This window comes from Pygoscelis adeliae, unplaced genomic scaffold, assembly GCF_000699105.1.
Source record: "Pygoscelis adeliae isolate BGI_AS28 unplaced genomic scaffold, ASM69910v1 Scaffold890, whole genome shotgun sequence".
Classification (NCBI taxonomy): Eukaryota; Metazoa; Chordata; class Aves; order Sphenisciformes; family Spheniscidae; genus Pygoscelis; species Pygoscelis adeliae.
In genome coordinates, this window is record NW_008823974.1 from 59,525 (window position 1) to 59,840 (window position 316).

General features: G+C 62.7%; 1 protein-coding gene across 1 annotated transcript in view; it reads right to left on the reverse strand.

Moving 5' to 3' along the window:
- CGN (cingulin) overlaps window positions 1–316 on the reverse strand; it is a 14,340-nt gene that overhangs the window by 8,157 nt on the left and 5,867 nt on the right. The window contains exon 2 of the mRNA XM_009324832.1: window positions 172–284. Coding sequence (XP_009323107.1) covers window positions 172–284 — 113 coding nt within the window. The remainder of the gene's footprint in view (window positions 1–171; window positions 285–316) is intronic.

Consider the following 316-nt stretch of genomic DNA (forward strand, 5'->3'; position numbering starts at 1 on the left):
CCCCCAGCATCCCCGAGACACCCCAGTGGGGTGTAAAACAGACCAGGAGAAAATTTGGTCTTGCCTGGGCACGCAAGCCCAAGTGAAGGGGGCTCAGAGCAGGGACCCATTGCGCTTCCCCCCTGCCAGGGACATAAACTGCGATCCCACGTCCCCCCCAGACCCCCTAACCTTCTGCCTGGCTTCACCTTGGTCTCCTTGTCGAGCTTCTCCTGCAGCTCCTCCACCTTCCTGGCCAGCTCTCTGTGCTGGGGCTGGGAACACGCCGTGTCCTTGGCAGGTACCTGGAGAGACCCCCCAGGCTCACTCGGTGGGT